The sequence below is a fragment of the Pelmatolapia mariae genome, linkage group LG9, assembly GCF_036321145.2.
Source record: "Pelmatolapia mariae isolate MD_Pm_ZW linkage group LG9, Pm_UMD_F_2, whole genome shotgun sequence".
NCBI lineage: Eukaryota > Metazoa > Chordata > Actinopteri > Cichliformes > Cichlidae > Pelmatolapia > Pelmatolapia mariae.
In genome coordinates this window covers 17,950,298-17,976,117 of record NC_086235.1, presented here as the reverse complement: position 1 = coordinate 17,976,117, position 25,820 = coordinate 17,950,298, and the positions used below count along the sequence as shown (strand labels likewise).

Genomic DNA, 25,820 nt, shown 5'->3' with positions numbered 1-25,820 from the left:
TTTGGACAAAAAGTCAGCAGGGCCAATAAAGGATGGAAATGATCCCCATACCACCAAATGACCAAGAGGTTGTTATTTCATACCAGAGGTACATGAATGTGCACAGTTGACTGGTCAAGCATGCTTATAAAAAGGACCCTCAGAGATACTGTGCTCATCTTTAAGCAAGCTTAACCAGCAAAAGGTGGATTAGAAAATGATCAGAGAATCCATTAAGATTGCTGAATACAACTAATTAATATGGGACTCATCGTATATCAAATTATGCTTTACGCAAATGTCTAATCACCCTTTCCGGTACATTGTAGCTTAGTTATTAGGGTTTGTAAAAGAGCAGCCATGTTAATGAAATAATATAAGCAGTGACTCTCATGTAAGGCTCCTTGGGCTCCAACCGCTGTATTAGAAATGCTCCTGATCATTAACAAAGGAATGTAAGGGCGTGAGGTTAAACGTGTCCCATACATCAGACTGTTGCAGATCCTTGTAGCAACTACCTGTACGTTAAGCCAACAATGCATCTGAAGATAACTGCTGATGTGCGACTTTAAGAAGGGCTAATACGGCTCTGAAGAGAAGACTGAAAAGAGCTCAGACCTGATTAGCTGGTCTGATTAACACACTGGCATTGCATTTGAGACAGTGTGCAAAATTCTGTCTGGCTTCACTCATTATCAGCAGTGATCAGTGGCAGGTCCATCAGGGCCCTCTGTCAGAGCAGCTTAACCGCCCCCCACCCCAAACCCCCAACGACACTCGGGATTAGACACAGCCGTGGCGCCACTCTTTAGACCACTTGTCCTCTCGGTTGGGGTGCTGCGTCCCCCCCGCCACGTGACCCCGGTTAATTGGCAGGTCAGTGCCTGTCCGTCATTAACCTTGCGGTTCTTGTTTGTGTTACCGAAGGCAGCTCTCAAAGTGTTACTTCATGCAGAGGTGGCAGATGCTATTAAAAAGCAATCCAGAGCCATTTCCAGGGTTTGATAATTAAAAACAGATGTTCTGCCGCAGACCTGCAGGACACACCAACTCATTGTGTGGTTTCAGATGCAAGGTGCAACACAGGGAGTGTCTTGTGAAAAGACATCCGTGGGTTTAAATATTTCAGCAAGCAACACCTGAATGTGTGCATGGTGATGTCCCAGTCACTGCACGACTATTGTGCCAGAAGGGACAATGACAAATGATCTTTTCTTGTGTGGGTAGATTAGTTAAAATCAGGAACAACACTCCCCCCAAGACTAGCTCTGCTACTTCTTCTTCTGTTTTTTTCCTCTTTTCTCTGATCATGGTCACATCTCTCTCAGGGAGTCTATGCATGTTTGAAGCCAGTTTTATCTAGCTGACCTTGGCTTCAGGGAGCAAGAGTGTAGCAGGGCCACACAGAGAAAAGTATGTGCCTAAATGTTGCAATGCCTCATAAAGACTCAAGTATACTTGAGTGTATTTAAGCAGCTGAGTTCAACATGGAAGAAGACATAAGAAGAAGACATAAAAGTTGCATGTTGTGATTTTTGATAGCATTCTTTATAAACCCTCTTGCTTGTTGGCAAACGTGGTTCCTGCTGATGATGACACAATATGTCCAAGTGAGACAACCAGGAGGAAAAGTGTGCAAATATTACTTTAGAAGAACAAAACAGAAATCTTGATCATGATCGCTAAAATTTCAATTGACTGTAAATGAGTTATCTGAAAAAGAAGAAGAAGAAGAAATCATATTTTGTATTAATTATTAGTGTCAATGTTATGGATTTTGGACTCGGGGTTTTTCCATTTTGGACTTTTGAATTGTTCTTTATGATTTAATGCTCCATTGGCTTCTGAGATTGATTATTCTTGATCACTGTCTTTACTCTTGAGTTCTTGGTATCAGTGAATTGTTTTCAGTTAATATTTTGCTTAGGGATTAGTTTTGCTATTTTTTATGTTTTTATTTTGGTAGTCTTTTGTTTTTAGTATTTTGTTTCGCTTCCCTTGTCTCGTCATTGTGGATTTGTTTCAGCTGTGTCTCTTACCCTGGCGTTTCCCATCTCCCCGGTTTCCTCACGTGTTTATTTATAGCCTCGGTCTGTCTTAGATCACTGTTGCGTCTTACTGTTTATTTTCCTGCACGCCTCCCTGCGAGTCTTTCCCCATTTAATTTATGGATGTTGTTTTCTGCCTATTGCAGTTATTCTTCTTTACCTGAATAAAAGCTTGATTTTTGTTCATTTACCCCGGTCTAAAGAATCTGCATTTGGTTCCACCTTCACACCAATACATGACAAATGGATTAAAAAGAGGTTTAGACATAGCATGATGTTTCACATGTGTTGCAGTGTTGGCCGACTGGATGACTACATCAGCTACCTGTGTTTGGGTAGCTGATAAGAGTCCACCGTCAGTTGTAATATATAGTGAGGCAACTTTCTGTTGTACCCCTGCGCAAATATCGTGACTGCAGGTTGGTGGACTGACAGAGACTGGTTGGAAAACTTTACCCTATTACTTACACATTATTGCGAGCGTATACCCTTAATTCACGTTTTATCAAAAATGTGTGCCATAAATACAATACCTATGGTAATTGTACAGAACACAACATGACAATGGCACCCTGTATATTTGGTATATTTGGGTGCGTCGAGTGCCTTAAAAAGTCTTGTCTAAAAACTTTCTCTTTAATTAAAATTCATAAAACAGAACAAACTGATCACACTCTGACCGTTCATGTTGCAGGAGAACTGCATTATGAGTATCTCCTTCCCCCAAAAATTGCACCAATTTGCCCATCTTGAAATATGTGCCCTCATAAGACATAGGCCAACAGATTATCACAGCTTGGGGGTGCAGACCTTTCTGTCTGTCTGTCTGTATGATGCCCACAGCTGCAGACAGCTGTCCTAACATGGCCGCCCCACTCTGGAGAGAAACCCGGAGCCTGGCAAGTCACAGCTCATCAAACACAGACACTGGCACACAAGCGGAAGGAGGGAATTCATTGTGTGTGTGTGTGTTCGTGACCAGTCGAGCAGCTCGGTTTGTGCTTGTCTAAGCCCCTGGGCAGAGGGAGAGGGATGAGAGGATAGGTGGCGGTCAGGCCAACGGGATCTTATCTCATCTCCCTTGGGTGGAATCCAGGTTTTTTTTGCAGACCCAATGAAGAGCAGAGGAAATTAAAACACTTCTGCTTTTGTTGCGGATTTAAAGATCACAGAAGAATGAAGAATCAAGGGGTCCCTTTTATAAGCATAAGGCAAGCAGTCTGTAGCTATGTGTGAGGGTATCTGTGTGATTATTCCTAAAAGACTGGGGTCATCACTTTTCAGGCTGACACAATATCATCTTCCTAACCTCTGGTTGACCTTGAAGCATCTCCGCCTTTGTAACTCAAACCTGCTTCTTCCTTCTGAAGCACGCATCGCCACTGATGTTGCTTTTCCTGTATGGTAGGCATGTTTGAATCTGCGTGAGAACGGTGGCAGGTCTATTTTTTTCCCACACTTTCACAAGAATGTTGTTGTGGGCAAGATGACACATTTTCTGGCAGTTATTTTTTCCTTTAAATCTGAATAATTACACCCCTCAGGACACCGAATGACAAACACTTCAATAAACTTGTCATTATTTTCATTTTCTGCTGCTTCTGTTAGCAGTGAGTTATTGCATTATTCTTGACATCCAGAATTGGATCATGCCAACTGCATTCTTCACTCATCTTTTTCTCATTTATCAGCGTTGAATTTATTTGCCAGGCACTGGTGCTCGAAAGCTGCCTGCTTTTTGACAGCGTCTTGTATCTTCATCCTGGACACGATGTATTCAAGACCCATCAGCGCCCGAATCCCATCCCACATGTCTGAGTAACACATATGCAGTTTCTCTCCAAAAGAAAAAAATCAATTTAAAGGTGTCACGTTTTGCAAACTGACAGTCAGCACCAGCAGATCTCTCATCTCAGTTCAGTGTTTCAGCAGCTGAGAGAAGAACTTCACAGGACATAAAACTTGACATTTTTAGAGTAACTGCATGTCACCTACAAATAAAGACAGTAAGCTCTCTGTGACTCCGGAATGACCCATAACATAATTTCTTATACAAGCTTAGACAAAAAACAAAAGAAACTACCATGTAATAGCATGTTTACAGGCAGCAAGCAGCAGCCTTGATTTTTTTCTGAGTAAATAACCTTTTCCAAAACCCTGAGAGATAAAGAAGAAACTGGAACTGTCCTGGCAGCCTAATCAGGGAAACAAGCCCACAGCTTTAGTCTACTCGTATTAGTGCATAAAATATTAAATGCAGCATTAAAGCACGAGCCACAAAGTTTGGGAAAACACAGCAACTCTCAACAAGCTCCAATTGTGGATCTTTTTACGCATAAGCACACAGCCAAAAGAAATATAAGATGACACACAAGATCTCACACGCCTGGTATGAATCTTCACCTCAACTCACCAGCAACGACAACAACAACAGGAACCAGCCGCGTAGCAATCACAGCTATACTGTCATATAATCATCATCACCATCATTATCATGCAAGATGCAGCACGTTATTAAGGTATAACCCCAGACGTCCGTTCACAATGGATCATTTGCTTTGCAATTATAGCTACATAAGTGGCAAAATTACGGGGATGCTGCACACGGGATTGCACATTTTGGATAATTTACACCTCAAGGCGTCGATCCAATTAAATATGTCGTTGCGGTTAAATACTTTTCGTCGATTTGTATCCTTGGGAGAGAAGGGAAAAACACACACAAAAAAAACTCGTGCACCAAGTTTTGCATTTGCCTCTTGGAAGTTTGCAGCACCTGACAGCAGCCTGGTGCGCGCTGTCTCTGGCGCAATAGTGAAACTCCAGGGCGTTTCAGTGTGCTCATAAGAGCAACAATCCATGCATCTTTGTAGTACTTCCACGCGCACTAATATGTGAAAAGGCATTGGACGTCTAAAAAAAAGAAACCAGTACATTTTCCGATGTATCCTACCTTTTCTTCTTCTCCCCTCTGACTGGACTCTCGTCTCCGTTGTGATAAATGTATTCCTTTGTACTTAAAAGAAAAAAAAAGTTTATTCTTATTCTTCCGCGGGCTTCACGTACAGAGAGCCATGCTTCCAAACAACCTTCCGGTCCATAGCCTGCACAGCATTAAGAGCGCTCATGCACTCGCACACACACAGAGCTCTCACACCGCCAGGATCCCAGCTCTCTCCGACAGGCACCTACAAGTAAACTGAGCCCTTCCAGCTGTGACATCACGAGTCACTATAGCAACTCTGACTCCACCCAGCCGAGAGCCGAACTTACCTGTCTGACTATCTAAACTTCGCAACAGAAGTCCTCCTTTTTATCCCCACTCGTGCGCAGGATAAAACCACCAAATATACACTTACCCCCTCCCCTCCATTTTTCTCACCAATGAGAATCGGTGATTGATTCGAAGGAGAAAACAATGCATGTGCACAGTGCAAGCCCACTGTATTCAGAAAGCAAACAAACCGGTTGATCAACCTGGGCAAATTCGATACCATCATTCATGACGAGTGATATTAGGCTATATATGCAAACCTACAGAGTTAATAATCAAGGCAGTGGATTGAAACTGCACCTCATGAAAAGGCATTGCTTTGCATGTGGGCCTGCCCGAAAACTGCACACACACACACAAAATTCTTTCTTCTTTCACAATACCTTGTGCCATTTCCTGGAGCTCCCTGTGGCTTTGTGCCAGTCTCACTATTACCTCGATTGTTTTGACTACAAAGCCAGCTAGCCTCCCCTCCATCTTTTATCTCCTCTGACCCTGAGCAAACAAACCAGATCAGGTGAGCCAAATGTCCACCTAGAGACTCCCTTTGTGCTTACGTCCTTACTGACTTCAGAAAGGTGAACCACAAGGAGAATTTATAACCTTTAAAAGTTCCCACATAACAGTGGGAAATGAATATTTCACACAAACGCATATTTTAATACTAACACCTGTTAATTAAATAATGGATACCAAAACAGGAAAGTATGACCCGCTGGTTTGGAGGATTCTTTTTTTTTCCCCCCTCTAACTCCTTCATAAAAATACAACCTCATTGCTCCACAGCAGCTGTGGGAGGGAAATGTGACAGGCAGATTTATTGGACACATTTCACATCTAACCTGCAGCAACAAAACAGGAAGGAAAGAGTTGTGCAGATAAAACTGCAGTTTATAAAGGAACTGAAAACTATCTATTCCAAGACTGGATAAAGGGATTTTCATATCTGTTTATACCTAATTCTATGGAAACTAGTTATTTACTTTGTGACCTAACTTGCACTATCATGTTGAATATGGTCGTGCTGTAATGAACTGAACTAAATCGCAACATTAAATACAGTCTGATTAATGCAATTCTAAAAAACAGTATTATTATCTTCTTTTAGTTCAGCTAAAATGTCATGTATGTACTATATTGATAAGTACATAGCTATATATCACTGTACACAAATAAATATTATATTATTACTGACAATATTTACTGCTAGTCATGATGTATATAATTTATTCCAACATCTTCTCACTCTGCACCGCATTGCACCTGTGTACGTATTAAAATAAATATGCTATACATGTTGTGATTATCCGTTTCAATATTCTGTGAAGTACATTGAGAGCAATGAAAAAAACAGAGCCCAATTCCTTGTATGTGTAGACGGACTTAGTCAGTAAAGCTGTCTGTTTGTGAAGTAGAGGAAAACGTCTTGTTCTTTAACTGTTAAGTGTGCCATCAGCAACAGCACCTACCATACAGATGAATTTAGCTCAAAATAAGGCTGAGAGAAGATTTGTTTTTTTTTTTAAATAGGATCTGAAATGCTTGTTGATGCTGCTGAGACAGTTTAATGCACTTATTTATTCCACAGATAAGAAAGTATAGAAAGAAAGTATAGTGGCTCAATGCATAACACTGTTACCTGTGGGGGGTTCAAACTTGGGCAAGTTGTGGCTGGCACCTTGGCCCAGGACACTAGATCTTCCCAGCATTTGAAATCTCAAGAGGTCTAGTTTTTGTTTATTTATTCATTTTTTTTATGCGCCTGGTCGAACAACATAACACATCTTTCTGCAGCCTACTGACCTGTTCCCTCAGCCTTTCCTGGTGACCCATGATCGCCGAAGCATGGTGGGGGTATTTTTGCTTCAGATGCTCCAGAAAGGCCTCCCTCTTCTTGTCCATATCTGACGGCTGCATAGCCAGAATCTCTCTGGTGCTGCGAGCTCCCCCTAAAGTGTGCCTTCGGGGGATTGTGCGGCTGCCTTTGGCGTCCCCTCTTGAAGGGGCAGTCCCATTTGGGGAGGCCTGTCTGCGGCTTATGTGCTCAGCGTCCTCTGGGGAGGTTACCTTTAGGTTGCTTTTGGTTTGTTCTGAGGAAGGGACACACACACACACAAACACACACACAAAGAGAAAAGGGGTCAAATGTGACACACTCACGTTTCGACATCAAGAGCGTGTGTGTGCATGCATGTCATTCTTCCATAAGTCAAAAGTAGGGCATGTCAGTGCAAATCAGCCATCTGTAACTTTGTGAAAAGGAAATAAATAATATTCTCTCTTCTTGGTATAACAAAGTCTGTGTGTGAATATGAAGAACAAACATTTTATGCATATTTGAATGACTGTTAGCAACACTGATATGCAAACACTGATACACACTTCATTACATATTCATGCAGTTTTAAATTTCTGCAATAAATCCTGGATTGAACGTGACAGACACAACACTGAAGATGAAAACGCTAAATTGAAACAGCTGTTCAGGTTTCTTTCTGTTACGAAACACAAGGAAACCCAGTAACAGAAGGAGGCACAAATGGAGAAACTCGGAGACGATATCCAGAGCATCTGTTTATGCATCAAGTGCCTCATGAAACTGGGGGAGTGAGCAGAAGCTGCCAGGTGCAATCATTTTAACTTTTTCAGGAATGAAAATAAATAAATAAATGAATATCAGAGGAGCTACCTGCACATGTGGAGTTCCCAGTTATTCCATGTGTTCACAGAATTAAAGAAAAGCAAGCAGCCCTCCAGGCATTTTTCAACCTTTTATGTGCCATCAGGAACATTTTTTTACCCTTTTATCACATGTTAAAAATACACAGAAGACACATATTTTATGTGGTGTGGAACTGAGGTAAACACAGCCCTGTACTGTTGTTATGATGTCTTAAATCAATCATTGCACGAAGAGAAGAGAAGAGAAGAGAAGAGAAGAGAAGAGAAGAGAAGAGAAGAGAAGAGAAGAGAAGAGAAGAGAAGAGAAGAGAAGAGAAGAGAATGAAGGAGGCGGCTCTTCAACTGTGGAAAAAGAGGGGGGAAAGCAATAAAGCAAGCTGATCTGCTGCCTTGTTTTGTAGACAGGTAGCTGGAGCTGTAATGTGTACCTTTCAGAGGGTAATGGCGGAAAATAAAGGACCTCTTACAGAGTTCAGCTCTTCAACAGCTGAAGGAGGAAATTTCGAGTGATTTGCCACTATTTTGCGGGTTGCTTAACGCAGCTTTTCTTGTCTTTTTCTTTGAAAGCTTGAAAGCGTGCTGTGAGCCACAGATGAAAAGGGAATTTCTCGTTTTCTTCTCAGACATGTTTGGACTAAACTAGTTTCGGAGATTTAACTATTGGAGTAATTTGTATCTAAAAAAAAAAAGTGCTTGTTTTCTTCCAGCATCTACTACATCCTTTCCACCTTTCTTTCAATCTAGAGTTGTGTCTGTTTTGCTCTAACCTGCAGATCTGCAAAGCATAAAACTGCTTTCATCACTAAGCACAAAAGGCGGGCTTAATTTTTTCATAATTATCGTGCGGTGGTGCGTCACGCTCAGGCCCCGTCACCAGCGCACCCACACCCCCACCCTGCTCAAGTTCAGAGCAGCAAGACCTCTCATGTATTTCCAATTTCTATTTTTAACTCCCAAACACAGTTTCCCCACTGCTAACCAAATTACACTCAGCAGACAAAACACACTCAAACCCTCTAAAGGATGTGAATTCATTTGCTGGTTTCATGTCACAAAGCTCATTACCTTCCTCAAGTGAGCAATCTCTGTCTTCATCTGCAATTTCTTCTTCCATCGCGCTCTGAGATCAACGCGCTCAGTGCCCGTGAAAAAGCAAGGCTGGGAGACTCAGCCAACTGCTTGCTTAGAGATTCCAGACGTGGCTCACATGGAAAAGGGGGCTTGAGATAGGCCCTGCCCCACAGCCCCAGGATAGACTGGTGGGGATTTAGAAAGTCAACTGCATTCCAGGACAGAGTGACTAGACCCTCACCCCTGAGCTAAAAGCTCTACTGTTGCTCCCATGCATTGGTCACAGACTGTGTAAAGCAAATGGTATATAGAGCACTACAAAAGAAGAAACTGACAAGAATTATCAAGAAACATGATCTTTTTAAAACTGGACACTGAGAGAGGTGTCAAACAGCCTGTGACACACAAACACATATGCATGCTCTCACAGACAGAGTCTGTTCTTTATCAAGACTTTGTCTGCAGGCTGTCTCTTGTTTAGCTCTCTGTCCCTGTTGAGGGGCCCACTAGACGCTAGCATGCATTCAAATGTGTCATAACCTATTTCTGAGCCACATCCAAACGTCTCTCAGACTGTGGCAGCGAGCTAATATGTGATCGAGTTATCTGATCAGCAAAACAGAATAAGACAAGCATCACTCCTGCAGGCAGTGTTGATTCCAACTGGGAAGCTCTCAGGAGACACCAGAGGCTCACGCTGGCTCCTGATCTTCAGCTTCTGAACAGCAACACTAGATTCTGTGCCTGTCAGCAAATATGTTTGCTGGCTTCATACGTGTATGTGTGTGTGTGTGGGGAGGGGGGGGGGGGGTTAAAGGAGGGGGATAGGGAAGACATACATCCGATGTCATTTCTTTGCAGCTGCTGATGTAAGTGACCCGATCTAAATGTGAGAGAGGAAGGCAAAAGTTGATGTACCTTAACAGAAGACGTGAGGGGATCAATAGCGTAGCTTGTGGGCCGTGTAACTGAAACTGCCAGGCCGAGTGCACGAACAAACATGCGGCAGCTGACCTCTAATGTCTAACATATGGAGACGAGGCTTCTTCCACCCACTTTCTGTCTGCTTTCACCCACCCATGTGCCCAGATGCTTCACTGTAAAAGTCAGAATTAGCCGGCCAGTAGACAGGGAAATCATTGAGTCAAAGTGTGAAAAGAAATATGTGCAAATGAAGTATTTTCATCCAGTGTGACTGCAGATAAGTAGGAAAAACAGTGAGTCAATGCAGCCTGCTGTTTTAACTCTGCAGTAAAATGTTCTTTAAAAGCCTGTATTGGCTGGCAATGACAAAATGAGCACTAAGTTGATTTACTTTACTTTGTTGCAAGCTTAGCCATCTCAGTAAAATCAGTGTTCATGTGTGAAAAATTCTTCAGTCAGGACAATGACACATACATCATCCCAAGCAACCACCAGGTCAGTTCGGCTAAACCAAACACATAATTAAAGCAGCTTCTCCAAACCAACAATTACATCCTGCGCTCCTTTACTGACAGCTTTCCAGACCAAAAAAAATGACCTGCTTCTTTAAGAATGTCACAGGGGATATTCAAGTCAATTGCTTCTCACTCCAGTGGCTCAAGAATGTAATTCTCTCTTTCACAGCTGCCATGTTGACTAAATGATGGCCCTCTCAGTTGAAAGACAACACGAAGCACTTGTGCATGAACACCAGGTCTTACAAGGAGCAGGGGCGTCCCACTGTTTGCAGTTACTTTCTCGCTGTCACGTATTTATGGAGGAATGTATCCCTGTGCACACTCCCACTCTCCCCTACTATTACTATCCCATAACTACGCAGTTAGATACAAAGCCCTGTTGTGTGCAATAAAAGTAGGGTTCATGTAGAAATGCCCTAAAGACATGACTGGTGATGCACGTAACCGCTCTGGTCCACTGTCGAGTATCTGAAAGCATTTTTATTATGTAAAATTTATCAGAGTTAGAATATCAGTTAATCCTTCATGTGGAACTGAGCCATGCATACACAGAGGATCTCATTTAAATATGATTACAGTAAGTCAGGCTCCTAATGTTGTAATAATATCCATTTTAACAAGTCATTAAGACTATTACAGAGACAAAAAAAAAATCCTTGTTTGAATAAACACTGCCTTCGGGGTGTAATGATTATGACCCACTTTAAATTTTTAACCATGCTAGTGGTGAGGGATAACAGTGCTGTGTCATCTGTTAGCCAGTCGGCCTAATATAAAATTTTGCATACACATGCATGAATTCCTCTGACTTCTCATTCAGCCACTGGCAAGACAAATGTTTTACCTCAACATCTCCTGGGTTCATTTTTTTCATTTTTTTTTCTTCTTTTGCACAAATTCTGAATATTAAGTCTGAATCCTAATGTATTTTGTGATTTTATTTATTTTACTTTACCCCTTATGTCATCCTGTTAGCGTTTTAACCTTTTGGTTTTAAATTAAATGTATTGATAGAGATCTGGTAGGCAACTAGCTATGGCTTACAACTCTCTCTTTTTTTTCTTTACAGTGGCAGTGACCTGAAATATGAATGTATTGATATATAGCACAGTTCAAAAGCCATTCCTCATCTTTTTACAGTTTGCTCCCAAAGACCGAGACTGGTCTTTCAAAGTTTTTCTTTAGACTTTGGCTGCTTCTTCATTCATGCTCAGTCCAGCCTTTGTACCTGACCACGTTGAGAGGGATATTTTTAACATTGACCTATCAATCATTCAAGCATAAAAAAGGCACCATGCTAAAGGAGTGAACCAGTGTTTTGTCTACACATGACAGACATCTTAGCAAAGAACCAAATTTAAATTGCATCTTCAGGCACTTTGTTATTAGCAACCTGTCTTAAAAACACTTTCCATTTCTTTAGATGACAAATACCAAAAACAAGTCTGACAGACATAAAAGTGTATTTTAGGAGGACAAAAAAAGAAGTGGCAGGTGGAGGCTCTGTCATGGTTTCAACTAGTGGTTTGAGAGGTATTGTATAAACTGATGGAATTATCAAAGCAGAAAAGCACCATCAGATTTGATCCACCAGACAGCAATGCTATCTAGAATACATCTGATTCAGAATGGCTTCATTTTTCAGCATGACAGTAATACCAAACACACTGCGAATGAAGTAGAAGCATACCTGGAAACAAAAACATACACTGGAACACTCTCAGTCATAGACTAGCCTCCCCAGAGCATGGACCTCAAGATTACTGAAGCAATATGGGATTATCTTGACAATGAACAGGACAAAAAGCAGCCAATATACAAGGAAGAGCTTTGAATGAAATTCAAGAAGCCTGGAGAACTATTCCTGAAGACTACTTAAAGAATTTACAAGAAAGCTTGTCTAAGAGAGTTCAGGCTGTTAAGTACAAACTGTACCATTCTATAGACTATTTCCCATTTTCCTAGCAAAATAAAAAGAAATAAATAGGATGCTACACGGTACTGGAAATTAAATTAAACAGTCCAAATAGTTATTGTCAAAACTAAAATTTTGTTTTTCCATTTGCTTTTCCTATCACTCTTACCTTTTCTGTTAAGCCCACCTGATTCCATGTCCTCCACTTATCACATTACCGTCCTCCACCCACAGCCAGAGCTGCACACTGACACTGCCAAGCTGCAGTCACGGGCTAATGCGAGTGCCATTGGAGGTGACCTTCTGAAAATAAACCAGTTTCTACAGTGAAATCTCGCTGATTGCTGATCTGATAGATAAGCTGTTTCCGTGGAGGTAAGTGACAAAGAACTATAAAACCCCTTTGCAATGCAGCTCTGCAACATTTTTCGAAACTAACTCATATGAACACAAACGCAGGCATTCAAGCATTCGCATGCAGGGGATATCTGACTTCCTGTGTGGGTATCTGTTTCACTTTTTACAGATACCAGGCAGAAAAACGAAAACTTGTCAGGCAAATCAACACATGCAAAATGATTCCCGATACAGAGAAAGGGCCAGATAGACTACTTCCATAAGGAGGAATGCCACTTCCAGTGTAGCTTAAGGCTCAAACTGCCCACCAATCAGAGAGGCTCTGTGAAGAAAGTGACTCAAAAACCTTCCCTTGAAAATCCTGTGGCTGAGTGGGCTGTTGTTTTGATTCAAGGGGTTGATTATATCATTTTCAGGTCAGGATGACACCAATCTGCAGAGAACAACGGGCTGTTATATTTGAAAGAAAATCTTGTGATCTAGCTGGAATTCATGAATTATTAGAACTTAAATTTTTATCCCATAATTTTACCGTATACATGTGTTGTTTTTTTTGCTCTCCTTCTAGTGTAATACAATCCTCTTTCTTCCTTTGCCTTTGTTTACGTGACTTGTTAAATCAGGAGTGCTTCACAAAGCCTCTGTGTGCAGAAGCGCATTCACCCATAGCTGTGGTGTCCATACGGGACACTGGGCCTGTCATATTGCACCCTACAGTAAATAAACAGCAGTGTTTTCCAAATGTCTCTGGCTATCCTTCCCATTAAGAATACAAAACAGTCCACTCCATCGTGGAGGATATAAACACTGCATATGACATAAACATATTACAACTTACAAAGAAATTCCTAGATAGGTTCCTCTCGTGAAGTTATTTTTCTATTTTCTTTACATTTTCTGCCTTTCTGTCATTTTTTCCCCCTCAACCCCCCCACACCTGTTCCCATTGCTATCTCGCACCTAATGAGGCATATCCCAGCTGCCGTGTCATTAGCAATGACCATTGCTCTTCACCCTGTTAGCCAAGACCACCGCAACATCTGTCTCAGCTCAAACGAGCAGATACTCAAACTTCCGTGGCGCGCGCCCTGATCGCAATTTTCTCTTTCAATTAAGATATATGCACGTATGTATGCACAGATACAGACGCTGTGGGTGTTGTGTGCATTTGAGTGCACGTAGTCTGGCCTTTCCAGACTTTCCACTCTGCTGAAGCCATATAAACAGACAGGGCTGCCAACCTGACAGGCAGTTGGCCAAAAGATATGAGTTACAGACATTTGGTCTGGTGTGTATGTGGCTGTCAGCGCTGGGAAAAGTAGCAGCGGTGTGGTAAAGTGGATGTGATGTGAAAACAGTTATGGAAGAGCAGAGAATGTGACAGCTTAGCATTGCAAAGTGATGGTCAAATACATATTTATCAAACTGGATATGCTGAGAACGTTCAAGTAAAGCTTATTGCTGTAGCTGGACTCAATGAAGCATGGCAAACTGATTTTACTGCTTAGAGACTACCTTGAAGTGGAATGGCTTATCGCAAGTGGTGGATGAGACTTGCAGATCTTTAACTGAAGTACAGAGTTAATGGCATCTCAATGGACTACAGCTTCAATAAAATTTAACTCAGGTCAGGTCTGACATCAACATGCATCGTGGGTAATCCGACGAATAAGTGGACAGCTGTTGGAAAAATCCCCACAGGTATAGTAGTTTATGAATGATTTTATTTTCTTTGATAGCCTTTGCTAAACAAATCTTGCAAGGTAAACATCTCTTTTGTAATCTAAATTCTGAGTAGTCTTTGGTTGCAATCAGATAAACATACCATGTGGCCCGAGACAAATTTAAAAAATCAAGTGTGAAGTACTGAGACTATTCATCGACACTTAGAGCTGCTCATTTGTGATCGGATCACTTCAAAATGCATCTCAGTACATGGTGTGAGCAGGGCCATAGTCTATGACAGGGGTGGGCAATCTCAGTCCACGAGGGCCGGTGTCCCTGCAGGTTTTAGATGTGTCCTCGAACCAACACAGCTGATTTAAATGGCTAAATTAGCTCCTCAACATGTCCTGAAGTTCTCCAGAGGCCTGGTAACGAACTAATCATGTGATTCAGGTGTGTTGACCCAAGGTGAGATCTAAAACCTGCAGGGACACCGGCCCTCGTGGACTGAGATTGCCCACCCCTGGTCTATGACATAAGCAGGACATGGTCTTAGTTTCTTGTGAAATGAAATAATACTTGAGACCTGATGAAATTCTTGATAACACACACACATTTTGTTACTTCTTGTCCATCTAACAAAGCAAACAAGAGGGGAGGGGAGGCCAGGAAAAGAGCCATGGAAAGAGGACGCCTATTAGTTCAGATAACGGCGTCTAAAGCATTCAGAGGACAGCTCAAACTAACAACTGTGTTCACTGGCAAGCTGCATTCATGGGCACAGCCACCTGCTACAACTTTCTGACAGACATCAGCCCTGGACTACTTCAAAGCAAGAAACAAACTTCTCTAACTAAATATGTTGTGGTAACTTTTAAGATGCCCTGCATTTTCTTCACACCAGGGGGTGCTCTTGAACATGCGCCTGGGATGCTGTGTAGTGATTAGGAGAAAATGACAGCGCCTACATGTGCCTGAGCATGAGATGGAGAGAACAGGAAGAAGACTGCGTGTTTGTGTAGCTTTTCAGGCACCCACAAGGAAATAGGTTTTATAATACTGTCTTTGTCATTTATTAACTAAGACAGTAAGAGCTGCTTAATGAACTGGTGTGTTTGTTAGTGTGCCTGTGTGCGCAATTATAAATGTGTAGGCACATATGTTTGCCAGGAAACGCCAGCAGCGTGCACACTTCATTAACTCCTGGCCAGAGTAGGTGTAAGTCAACCTAGCCACTGGCTCAGATATCTGCTTGTCTCCCGTGACAACAGTCTCTGGGCCAACGGTGAGGCTGGTGGCGTCCCAAGGGTGAGGGATGGGGAGACGCTGAGAACAGCTGCGACTGGGAGGAGGACAACTACCCATGAGTCAGAGGGGAGGTATATGCTACCTCTTGTTGCCTGTCTGAGAGAACTTTTTTCTTTTGAATCTCGAGTCATCCTTCCTTTGTATCCGAATCTCCGGAGACTATCCTGTCTTGAATTCTCTTCCTGGATAAAGAGATAAGAGTGCGCTGGGGTAGAAAATATTTCATTGCAGTTAATTGAATGGCAACCGATCCCCAGCGTGACTCATCTGTTTAATACCCTACCAATTGCGACTGGAGCTCGGTATCATCCGAAAAGCAGCACAGATTCGATCTCTGGGTTTCAATATCTTTTGACATAGCTATACCTCACTGGCAAGGAACTGACGCCACTTTCCATGCCCTTTCATTGCATGTGAATTTTATTCTTTATCAGCTTTTCCATGAAAATCTTACATTGCTGATTTTTCTCCTGACACAGAGAGATGTCATTTCAATTCTGGGCATCTCATGATAACTTCGCCACATATGCCCAGTCTGCCTACAGAGTGTTCATAAGTCATAAGTGATGCAGCAAGTTTAAATGCATGAAGTGATAAAAAGTCAAATTGTCAGGCCTCTCTCACACTGTGTGCTAAGGTGATAAGGTATCTCTTATCTGTTTTGGCAAGTTTTCCGCATCAACACATTTACCATTAAGTGCACACAGCAGAAATGCATGTGTGACTTTTGCATACAAAAGCTCACACAAGCATATTAGCACAAACACACACACACACACGCATATCTCTCTCTCTCTCTCTCTCTCTCTCCATATATATATATATATATATTACTATGAGCAAACAGGCTTAAATTGATGAGACAAAGCACTCTTTTCTGATTATTAGATGGACTCAGACAGATTTTAAGACAGATGAAGATACGCTAGTTAGAGTACAGCAAAGTCCTAAGCAAATGAAAGCACATGGCATCCATTTAAATACGCCTTTCAATATGCCAGCTCTCTCTCAAGTTCATTAAAAAGTGATTGCACTGCAATTGACTCTCTTCATAGTGATAAGCAGCTTAGGGCCCAGACTTTTGCAACCAGCCAGTCGTGTGCTCCTCACTTTCCCCCTCTGCCCTGCATATCTCTCCTTCTCCGTTTTTCGCTCATGCTAGCAGGGCATAACCGGCGTTAAAGGTTGTTTCTAACCGACATTTTAAAAATGCAGATTACAAAGGTAGTTTTAATCTGACTGAATTTGAGCAATCTGTCCCTTTTCTTAACTGCTTGTTGAATTTAAGGTCACTTGCGGAGTGCCGTACAGCATGCAGGCTAGGAGGAAGCACCTGAAGGAAAGCCAGAGAGCCCCTGGGAGAACATGCAAACTCCACACAGAGCACCCACAGCTAGCCAGGAGATCCAAACCAGGAACCTCCTCACTGTGAGTTGGCCTCTGTACCACGGTGCCATCCCTGCTTGTTGTGTGAAGCTGAATAGCTGCAAAGGGTTTCTACTCTGGAGAGGTGAGTGCTGTTCGAGCTGATAAGTGATGCAGGTGCTGGTGGTATATGAAACGGGCCCTTGGAGGGGGAGTCACTCTGAGATCCAGAGAACACTAGTGCCTCTGTCCCAGACTTTATCTGTAAAACCTGCTGCCTGCTGTCCATGTGTTGTGTGTTTGTGGCTATGTGTTCCTGTATTGATGTATGTATATGTGTTTCAGTCAGGTGGTGGACTGACTCCAGGCTTAAACCTCTCTGGAACAGAAGGTACTGAGGCTGGAAGACCCAACCACTGGGACGGAGAGAATTCCTTGATGCACAAAGGGTGATTTAACCATAATGCTGTAGGCTAAGTGCATTCTTTCCCCCTCACTAAAATGGTCATTTTGAAGATATATAGTTTTTTGCTTTACCACGAAAACATATTGTAAATATTTTCAGTAGTTGAAAGAGGAGACTTTCTTTTTGCTTTATGGGATCACAAAAGTTCAGGTGGTCAACTGTGAGGTGAAGTAAGAAAAGAAACAACACAAGCTTTATTGTAGTGTGGTTGGAGGATGATGAAATGCTGTTGCTTTCCCATGGCAGAGCAGGAGAAAAGTGAGTGCCTGCAAAGTTTAATAGTTTTCCCACAGTGTGGTGACAAGCAAAAGCAGGGATCAGGTCACGGGAGCAAAGGCTTCTCAGCCAGTGATTGGTTTACCCCAACAGTGAAAGTAATTTGTATTTAAATCTGATTTGATACTATATTAAACTCCCTGAGTGCTCACACTGTTGGCACAATAGGCGATTGTAGCAACTGGACACTACAGAGGTCAAAGCTTTATACTACAAGCTCCACTTTTAGTATAAAGAACAGCTTTATTACTTGACTAACATGTTTTGGCCTCTGACCTTCATCGTGTCCTCTTGTACAGTATAAAAACTTTAAAAAGTCGCAACGGGCAAAGTGAAGATGGCTACTCATCTAATGATTTTCAACTGTGCTCTGATCAATGACTTCATACAACGTGCAAGCTATCACTCCTAGCGATGAACTCACAAAGGGGCTTTAATTTCAGAGTCTTTCAGCCATCTGTTTTGGTTTCACAGACAGCAACTTTAGTGTTCTGGAATTTCAGCGTTCCTGTTGCTTTGTTTCAAATCTGTTTCCACGGGAAATTCTCGGATAAACAGATTAGATGCTCCCTTTACAGCAGCAAGCAATACACTGACAAAATTAGAAAGTACTTGGTGGACACAGCAGAGCACTTCACAGCTAACGAGACACTTCAGGAGGCAGCAAAGACCAGAACAGACCTAAAAGCTCAAGCTACAGAGTACTAATTTACATTTCTTAGGAAGCCAAAGTGTCAACTCCATATTAATTGCTAGTATTTACATCATAACCACTTTTTATTAATCATATGTTGGTGCTTAAAATGTACGGCACTGCCCAAAACAGGGCGAGAATCCGAGCTAGTCTGTAAATAAGGGCCACACCAAAAGTAGCTTAACAGTGTAGCTACAAGCGTGCGCCGCCTCATCTCAAATTTTTATGGGAATCAAAAGCCTCACCAGCAAGAAAAGAATGTTCAGCAATGTAACAAAAACAGTGCAGCACGGCACTCATCTGTTCCAGAAGACAGACACAAAACAGTTACTTCATTTACTATTAATTTGTTTCACGCTAAATCCTTTAAGGCTATATTAACGTGTCTGTCTTCTTCAGCAGAGTCCGCTGCAGTTCGTTCCTAAGCTCTGTGGCAGCAGCAGAAACAGCCTCTGATATAAATTATTTTTAACACAGGCCTAAAAATAACCTCAGGAAAAGTGCGCCGGACACAAAGGCTCGATGATTTGAGGAGGGGGGAAAAGACATTTTCAGAGATCTTTATATTTCAGCCTAAGGAGCTAGCCAGACCCTACCACCATCCACCACCCCCAAGTCCCCTGATTGGTTATTAATGACATCATCTCCAGGACCAACCCTCTCCTCAGCTCAACAATGTCATCAGTGCCGAAGCATCTCAGTGATGTAATGCAGGGAGGGCCATAGCAAACAGTCAAGTAGAACCCCTTTCGTCTTTCCTTGCCTAACTCCTTTCTCCCATTTCTTCTTTCTCATTCCCCTTTCCAGCTTCACTATTTGATCACTCCATTTCAGCTCATCGGCTTTAGCCAGATAAAATCTTTTCCCACCTGTTTATTAGTGCTTAAATACAGGACACGGAGATTTGTAGTTAAGCCCAGAGCAATTAAGAGATTTTAAACGGCTGCTAAAAAGACAAGGAACAATGACAGAAGCATTTACACTTCCTAATCCTGTCTGTGTCCCGCAGCTGTAATTAAAATATGGATCAAAGATCATGCCAGTTTTATTCCAGCTGAGTGTGAGTAAAGACTTTAAAAAACCCCAGGTGTGCATTACGTCATTAGATCCTAGTTATAACCTCTGTAAATACAAAGCATGAGACTAGTCTGTACTCTTAGATGAATAGACACAGTGCTATAATGTTATGTAGTGAACTTTAAATCAAATCTAAGTAACCTAAACTGGCACATACTGTAAGTACGTGCAAATGTGCAGTCAGCCATCCGAGTGTTATGTCACTTTGTCCCCATTTGAATTTTTTCAGACTATTCCATCTTTTTGGCTTGACTTCACATCTGTTTTTTTAATCACAATTTGTGAGAGTGTTTGTATGTGTGTACGTGTGTCCTGGGCAAACATCCAGAACTCAAGCAGATTAGTGAGGGGACTCTACCCTGATCAAAGCAGCGCAGAATCCAGCTTACTGGGGCATACTGTGTAACACATAACCCCCATGGAAGTGATACTGTACATACTGCAGGCTCACAGACCACCGACTGCAAAGCACTAAAGATGTTTAAATGGATCAGTTGATATTTTTTTTTTCTTTTTTGTATGTGTCCTTCCGATCGTCATGACAGATTTCATCAGAAAAAAAGCTGAAGTTGAACTCTAAGTGTAGCCATTAAGTGTGAAGCATGCAGCTGTCAGCTGCGCCTTAGAAACTGTACTCGAAATAGTCCAAAGAAATTGTATTGGAAAATTTCCTCTGGTGACACGGATACATCTTTGATTCTGAGATTACAACAACATAATTCCAAATCCCAGAAATACAGAACAACATTTTCTGGATCTGCAAAAGCTTAAGTCATTTAATTTCATAAGCCTGACATAGAGTAATACTAATTTTTTTTTTTTTTTAAGGTTTCATGATGTGTGCACATCCAGGCAAACATTTGTTTGGGGGTTTTTTTGGTTCCTGAGTAAAAACACAATGTGTTGCTAAAAAAGAGGAAGACCTACACACTTCTTGAATGAGGCCTGAGGAAGATTCTTTGGATCAAATGTTCCTTTTCTATAACTGTTTTAAAATGACATTATTCCTTGGAGCCAAATAGTGTGCAGATCTTTTGTTTCAAGTCTGAACATGCAAATATGGAGCCACTGGCAACACTGTTGTGGATCTGTGACCCCACCCTGCAACTCAACAAGCACTGAGCAGCTGTTTTCTTAGGGAAATGGCTATGACAACCTCACTGTTCCCCACCTGCCCAGCAATAAAATGCACAAAAACCATCTGGGGAAGATAGAGGAACATTTAGTGGCTAAACTGCCAGAAATTGCTCTAGGTTGCAGGATGCAATTATCAATGAAGAAATCTCTAGAGACTTAGAACAGCTTCTGGGAAGCTTGAACTTTCCTGTATATGAGTTTTTAATAGGGTTCAGTCTGCCAACTTTATTGTCCTAGTTTTACATGCTTTCTGTCAGTGAACGGTCGATTTTGCTGGTTAAGTTCAGAAAATGTTTTAGTCTTCCAAAATGAAATGTTCTCTACATCGAACCTTTATTTTTATCTAAAAATAGTGTGAAATAAAGTAAAATGGACTTTTTAGAGAAATATATATTAAATAGATCCTGGATACAAGCATGCCCAGTTGCATTTTGAGGGGCATTTCTCATAATATTTGTCATTAAAATCTCCTACACTGCAGCTATTAATGCAAAAAATCTACTGATTATTCCGTTATGAACGTCAACCTCCCTTACAACCCTGATGTTCAGTTGTTGACATAAGGTTGCACATCTGCATGATGACATGATCATTGGTTTGCTCTAACTGGGGCCACTGATACTAAGTAAGACATGCATTATGAATGCACTCCCAGTAAATTCAGATTGAGATCGCGACTGTAATTAAGTCGTTCTGCAGCTCCAGAGAGAGTCCTCAATCAAACTGCCTGAGCTGAGCATTAAGAGGCCAAATGGGATGCGTCTAATAATAAAAGTGTTCCACAACCATGGCAGGCATCTGTCAGACTGAGCAGACACTTAGGAACTTTTGCTTTAATTCACAGAAAGCCAAATATGAATTGATCGCTCAGCATGTGAACGAGGGATGTAAGGCACAACCCTCCTTTTCAAAGGCTTGTTTCGTTATTGGTGTTCCGCTGGCTGAACAGGCAGCGTGCCGGGTTTCAACACAAAATGTACATTCTGGGACGGTTGTTTTTGTGATGCCTCTGCGGCTTACCACCATCATCAACTAGCTAATGGCTTTTGCATGTGCCTTGCCGCTCATTGGCTCCAGTCGTCTCAGATCTTGGAGAGCTGAAATGAAGCAGGGCATTGTTGTGCCGCTGCCGGGGAAGGATGCACATGGTTGTGAAAGGAAACCCGGACGGGAAGGAAACTTCGAAACAAAGTGCTAAGAAAATGGTGATAAAAGGCGCAAGGAGAGAGTTGCTGTGTGGGTGAACGTGTGTGTGTGTGTGTGTGTAAAGACGCAATTTTTAGCTCTTCCGGCCTTTTATATAAACTAATGGAAATGCTCTGAGGAATGTTCTTGGCCTTGGATTTTAGGTAAAAGCAGATTGGGATCTTGGGTGAATGGAAAATCCAAGAAAACCAACAGCTAGCCATATTTTCCACCATAGCTTTTAAGGAGAATGTAATGATAGGCTGGTAGACCCTGTGACTGCTCTATATTGCGGAGATGGTGAGTAAAGATGAGCTTTAGAATACACAGGCACTCATCTTGAGCTTTTGAACTTAAAAAGTCAAACGAGAGCCTTCCCACTACTTGGCAAGCTAAAATTGAAGCATACCTAAAGGCTATTGTGATTTTCAGCAATAAAGATGGCAAAATATTACTAAAATATTCTCACCCTAGGGAAAGCAGCTGCTTTTATTAAAAGTAATAATATTATAGAGCTCATTCAGGACACTGAGGTGGAGTAGAAAGGTATAATACTTACTCAGACATTGAAAATGTCAAGTTTTACAAGATGGCTTTTATTACTCTGAGGGGAGCCTGGGGTGGAATAGCTCACCGGCAGAGCTTGGTCCAGGAAATATGGAGGGAACTGAAAATGTTCTTATGTAAAGAGCCTTTGGAAATATCGTATGTATCTGTATTGTCAACAGATCCAAGACCAAACCCAACAACAAATAGATTTCACTAATGCTCATTTAGCCTACGTGGCCAAAGTCTTACTTATTAATCCCTATCTTGCACTTCTTGTTTTGTCTATAAAATCTCCACTAATAGAAACAAACTGTACAAGCTGCAGTGGCTGACATGCTCTCTGTTAGGGCGAATGTGGGCTCTTATTGCTATTGATACAAGCAAGCACACTAAAGTGTCAGCTGAAACCTATCCCCGACAAATGCACCATTTACTCCTGTTTGTTAACAGGTGACATTTATAAAAAGCTAAAATAAGAATGAAAAGGCTTTGAGGATGAATGCCGCAGAGATGCTAAGCAAGTTTAGAGGACTGACTGGTGCAACTACAAACTGATTGTTGCTGGTTTTGGTGTTTTCATGGGATTTGTTTAGAAAGACAGTCATATGTTAATAAGAGTGTACAGCCTCTCTAGTGGCGTTGCTATTAGATGGGTAATTACAAATAGTGGATCGATTAACAGTGGATTTTACGTTAGGGTGACCATATTTTGATTTCCAAAAAAGAGGACACTTGGCCCAGTCATGAAGAACTTTAATAATATTGTTTGATTAAAGAAATTTTTAACATGTTTAAAAGATGCCTTCTCTGTGCGGTTAATGAATGGTGAAACAAAAATGTCATATAGGCTTTTACAAGTCAACAAGGGCAAAAAAAACCTTAAAAACCTCTGGAATTAAATAAAGAAATAAGCCTCATCTTTATAAGAAAAATTACCAGTACCGGGACGGTACTGGTAATTTGCAGCTCGTCTGAAAAGCTGCAGTTGCAGTTTGGCATCTTTTAAACATCACCAGGCGCGCTGCTGCGCACTGTCTGTCCCGTCTGTGAGCGCAGAACAACAACTCACAAAGCAGCAGCTCGGGGATGACGTCACACATATGGGTCCTCTGTACAAAAACCCGGAGATTTTCATCAATCTCGAAAATCCCCCCGGACGCCCCGGACAGAATGTGAAAAGTGGACATGTCCGGGGAAAAGAGGACGGTTGGTCACCCTATTTTACGTGCACACAAACCACACAGGTCTCTGCACCAAACTCATTATTAATGAGGTTTTTTTTTTCTTTCTTTTTTCTTTACATTTCAATACAAAACACTGTGAAGTTGCTGGTATGATTGGACAAAAAGACATAGGATTTACAACAGTAACTGCTGCCACATTGTTTGCCATCCATTAGTCAAAATTTCCAAACTTTGACTTAGTAAATCAAACGTTTGCAACATCTAACTCGATTGAAATTGAAATTCAGCTCTGCTAAACAGGAAACAAGCATCAATCAGGAAACACGCTCATTCTATTGGCCAGCATTAGCTATTTACAAATCTTTCGGTAATCACATTGACAATGGCTGACAAGTGAACATTTAAAAGAGTAAAGAAGAGAAAGAAGAAAGTGAGTATTGATGTTGCATACATACAAATATGTATCACAGTATTGGATATGATGACAAGACAACTGGAGAAAAACAAAGGTGTCCACTACACCACATCACAAGGAAAGGATGTTAAAGAAAGAGCATCTCCAGAATCGAGATTCCTGCTCTGAGGAAGAAGTATGTCTGGTTTAAGCTTAATGGCAGTGACATATACATCAAAAACTTGTGAGATATTCGAGTGTCACCTAAATTGGTCGACCCAACCAATGAACAAACTAATGTTGCCACGCGGGCGTGGAAAACAGTTGGTTAGATACAAACAGAAAACAGCCACAAAACTGCCACCAAAGGCTATGCTTAGTACGTGTGACAAAATCTGTCCTGAAATGCAGTGTGGATTTAAAGTTAAGCAGTGTCACGCTTGTATAATCCTTCTACTACTTAAATAAAGTCTTCAGAGTATACGGACTTGATTCTGTGCCTCCACGTAGCCAGACACAGTAAAAAATAGAAACTCGCTCAACTCTCTCTGCACAACTGTCGTTACTTTTTGACTGGAATGCTTTTATTTGATACTGCCGGGCCTCTTTCCAGTATTTACATGGTGCCGCCTATTTATCAGTCAGAGCAGGACGGAGTTCTTCAAACAGACCATGTCCAGATAGAGGACAGGTTTCCTCAAAACTTCCAGCTCCAGAGCTCACTTAGCCACTGTTCCTAGAATATCCCAGCTTAACAAAAACATCCTGTGTGTCACAGGCTTTACAGAATATATTTACAGAGATTGGCGTTTCGTAATGTGGACCATAGCTAAACGAAAGTGCACCGAGTTTGTCAGGCAGAGGGGTAATTATAAAATCGTGCCACCATAATGGCATCATTAGCGAGCAGTCAATTGGGTCAATGGAAAACAATAGAAAGCCAACATCTGAGGGACAAGGGCAAGACACTGCAGGTTGTTAAACAGGGTGGTGGACAGAAGTCTCATCCATATTTATTAGGATTAGGCAGCTTTAAAACTCAAATTCATACTTTCCTTAAAAAAACGCTTTATGAGGACAGAAAACCTTGAATGCTTTATATGCTTTTAAAGAGTGAGAATGATGTTAGCGAATAAAGTTTGACAGACCTTACACTCCAGGGCATTTGTAGGTTGCCAATTAGAGACAAAATTCTAATTATCAGTGCACTTTTTGCATTTCATCTACTTCCAACATAAGTCTGGTCCCAAGGTTAATTCGCTCGGAGACCAGACCCTGTAGATAAAAACATACAACTCCTTTTCATGTGTACGCAAAGCATGTTTGGTACTGAACAGAAGGAGAAACAAAATCCGGGGATGTTCTTCTGTGTTGTGGGAGGCACTACGTCAAACCTAGTAACTAACAGAGGAGATGGATGGGACAGGCGTAGGTGTTTACATTGGGAGAAAAGGGCATTTAACAGCAACTGTCAGCGGCACTGTGTCCCACCTCTATCTACCCCCTTCTCGTTGTTGCCAAACGAAGAGGATGTTCAACAAAATGGCTTCACTGAGTGAATGGTAAGCCCTGCGTCTCTTCAGCTGTCCCCATCGAGTTAAGGCAAATAAGCCAGCCTTAAAAAAAAGAAAGAAGCAAAACCTGTATTTACCAGTTGCCAGGTGTTTTATAGCTGCCCTCTTACTCTAAGCCCGATTTGATCTAAGATCCTTCCTGCGTGTAGACTCACGGTACATACGAACTTAGTTTTCT

The 25,820-nt window shown here is 41.7% G+C and overlaps 1 protein-coding gene across 10 annotated transcripts in view; it reads right to left on the bottom strand.

The window, feature by feature from the left end:
* si:ch211-285f17.1 (sickle tail protein) overlaps positions 1-25,820 on the bottom strand; it is a 117,002-nt gene that overhangs the window by 38,897 nt on the left and 52,285 nt on the right. For 9 of the 10 annotated variants that reach the window (XM_063483530.1, XM_063483528.1, XM_063483526.1 and 6 more), the window contains exon 2: positions 7,105-7,391. In XM_063483530.1, coding sequence (XP_063339600.1) covers positions 7,105-7,391 — 287 coding nt within the window. Of the gene's footprint in view, positions 1-4,980; positions 5,085-7,104; positions 7,392-25,820 lie in introns of those variants that run through there. The other variant, XM_063483535.1, reaches the window with a different exon arrangement.